The sequence below is a fragment of the Pteropus vampyrus genome, unplaced genomic scaffold, assembly GCF_000151845.1.
Source record: "Pteropus vampyrus isolate Shadow unplaced genomic scaffold, Pvam_2.0 Scaffold203, whole genome shotgun sequence".
In the NCBI taxonomy this organism is placed as follows: Eukaryota; Metazoa; Chordata; class Mammalia; order Chiroptera; family Pteropodidae; genus Pteropus; species Pteropus vampyrus.
The window spans coordinates 1,615,273-1,618,352 of record NW_011888984.1 but is presented as its reverse complement, the minus strand read 5'-3'; the positions used below and the strand labels follow the sequence as shown (position 1 = coordinate 1,618,352).

Below are 3,080 nucleotides of genomic sequence, written 5' to 3'. Positions count from 1 at the left end.
CCTCCTGCCTTTCTCCGACTAGCCTGAGATCCCCCAATTCTTCTCCTCTAACACCAAGAAACTGGCTCTATTCCCCCAAGCCGGCCAAGGTCCTTCCCTTCTCTGGTGTCTCCTACCATCCTCTTGGTATTTTGGGACCCACTCCCCACCCAGTCTGTCTGACTCTGCGTGGCCCCGCGTGTAGGTCTGGTGGAGAGCCAGTCTCGCTGGGACCGGGTGCGCATCTTCCGGGCAGAGAAATCCTATGTGGTGCAGAGCGGCCGCTGGTACTTCGAGTTCGAGGCGGTCACCACAGGAGAGATGCGAGTGGGCTGGGCAAGGCCCGAGCTGCGGCCTGATGTGGAGCTGGGAGCTGATGAGCTGGCCTATGTCTTCAACGGGCACCGTGTAGGTACTTCTCTGGGCTCCTTCCTGCCAGGCCCTGTAGTCCCCCCGACAGCTCCAACCCTGCCCCTGTCTGTGCCCCACTTTGTCCACCTATCCCCGCATCTACCTTTCCACCCATCCATCCACCATCCTTTTCTCTCTCTCTCTCTGTCTATGCATATATCCATCCACCGTCCATCTCCGTCCAACCATCCATCTGTCCATTCATCCATTCATCTATCCGCAAATCCAATCATCCATCCATCTACTCATCTGTCCAGATAATCACTTAACCATACACTTTTCCACCTATTTATTTATATTAATTTAGCCACTCACTTATTTAAGCGGTTTGCAATTTCATTCATCTATCCATTTATCCAGTAATTTAATGCATGCATCCATCAATTCATCTATTTATCTACCCATCCATCCATCCACCTACCCACTCTTCCATCCAGACATACATACGTACATCCACGTATCTATTTGTCTATCTTTACCTTCTTCCTTCCCTGTATCAACCCATGGAAACCCAACTTTCGTTTTAATCTTTCATCCAGCCAAACACCCTGCTCCCATCCATCCTTCTCATTATTCATTTACCTATTTGGGGGGCATGTGGGTATATATGGGTCTATGTGAAGGACACTGATAGGCTTTCATTCCTCTACTTGCTGCTGCCCCAAAGCCCCCACTCCCGCTTTGGTTATCTGCATAACCCCAGCCTCAGCCATGAACACTGCAGAGAACCCAGGCAGAAGGGATGCGATACAGAGATTAGTGGGAAATGACAGCATGAAAACCTGTCCGTTACATTCTGGATCATAAATGCAAATGCGGGAAAAGATGGGAGACACTGTGGGGGTGACTTCCCTTCTGTCTCACTGGCTTGCATGTGTATCTTTACGCATCTCTCCTTGCTTCCATTTCTCTGCACATCTCTATTTCTCTATATGTCTCTCCCACACCACGACATCCCCTCGCCTCCTCACAGGGCCAGCGCTGGCACTTGGGCAGTGAACCATTTGGGCGCCCCTGGCAGTCGGGTGATGTCGTGGGCTGCATGATCGACCTCACAGAGAACACCATTATCTTCACCCTCAATGGCGAGATCCTCATGTCCGATTCGGGCTCCGAAACAGCCTTCCGGGAAATCGAGATTGGGGATGGTGAGGGCTGGCCTCATGGCCCCTTTCTGGTTTTCTTCCACCTCACCTGACCCTACACTGCCCTCTCCAACCTCCTCCTCTTCCATTGCTTCCTTCCACTGCTTCCTTCCACAGTACCTCCTCCCCCTGACTGCCTTAGCCCTACCTATCCTCACTCCTGCCCATCCATCCCCTCCCACCAGGCTTCCTGCCCGTGTGCAGCTTGGGACCTGGCCAGGTGGGTCACCTGAATCTGGGTCAGGACGTGAGCTCCCTGCGGTTCTTTGCCATCTGCGGTCTCCAGGAAGGCTTTGAGCCATTCGCTATCAACATGCAGCGCCCGGTCACCACCTGGTTCAGCAAAAGCCTTCCCCAGTTTGAGGCTGTGCCCCTTGAGCACCCCCACTATGAGGTGAGGACTGACCCCACTTACTACTCTCTGCTCTGCCCCAAACCTTATTCTTCTCACGGTTCTCTTCCCTGAGTTTCTCCTTCCACATTAGCCCACAAGCTGTGTACAAGGGGGTGGCAGGGTAATGGGCTCCCAGGGCTGCCTTTCAGGATGTAACTTTGGCAAACCATAACCTTTCTGAGCTCTGGGTACCTCGCCTATAAAGTGGGGAAAGACAGAAAAGAAAAGCTGGATTAAGTGACTTCAGTGGAAATTCCCAGTCCTTATAATGATCTGATCCTAGAACAAGATGTAAAAAAATAGCAATCCTTGGGTACATTTTAACACCTTCCTTACTAATTGTTATGTTTGTTAGTTTGTTTTTAGTAGTTCTTCATTAATCCAGGTATCCTGAATTTTAGCCTCTTGTGCTTCTCTTTCCCAAGGTTTAACCCAAGGTCACACTCTAACCATAAGTACCCCACATAGCCCAAAGTGATAGTCCTTCTCTCCTTCTGGGAAGAACTTGAGCTCTATGTGACTGTGGCTCAGCTTTAGAATCAGACAGAGCCGGACTTGGCCTCTTACTGTGAGCATGTGACCATCTCTTGCTGAGGCTCAGTCTTCCCATCTGTGGCATTGTTTGACTCGTTCTCTCACATAATCTTCCTCTTTCTCTTTTCTGAATCTTCTGAGTAAGTCAGAGCCATCACGCCTTTTTACCCCCAAATATTTCAATATACATTTCTTTAGAACAGGCTATGCTCTTACAGAACTGCATGCAGTACAATTATGAAAATCAGGAAATTTAACATTGATACATACTATCGCCTAATTTACAATCCGTATTCAAAATTTTTAAATTGTGGTAATAATAATGTCCTTTGTTATTTTTATGGTCCAATCCAGGAATACATGTCACATTTAGCTGTTATGTCTTTTTAGTCTTAAAATAGAATGTTTCTGAATCTTTCTTGGTCTTTCGTGGCACTGACGTTTTTTGAAGAGTATAGGCCAGTAATTTTGCAGACTATCCCTCAATTCTGGTTTGTCTGATGTTTCCCCATAATTAGATTCAGGTTCTGCATATTTGGTAGGAACACCATGGCAGTGGTGCTGTGTCCTGCCTGATGCAGGATACCAGGAGGCATCTGATGTCACAATATCTTATT

At 48.4% G+C, this 3,080-nt stretch overlaps 1 protein-coding gene across 1 annotated transcript in view; it reads left to right on the top strand.

Annotated features, from left to right (window-relative positions):
- The window catches only part of RYR1 (ryanodine receptor 1), a 110,487-nt gene that overhangs the window by 26,052 nt on the left and 81,355 nt on the right, over window positions 1-3,080 (top strand). Inside the window, exons 22-25 of the mRNA XM_011372340.2 lie at window positions 59-126; window positions 185-387; window positions 1,364-1,538; window positions 1,721-1,929. Of these exons, the coding sequence (XP_011370642.1) occupies window positions 59-126; window positions 185-387; window positions 1,364-1,538; window positions 1,721-1,929 (655 nt within the window). The remainder of the gene's footprint in view (window positions 1-58; window positions 127-184; window positions 388-1,363; window positions 1,539-1,720; window positions 1,930-3,080) is intronic.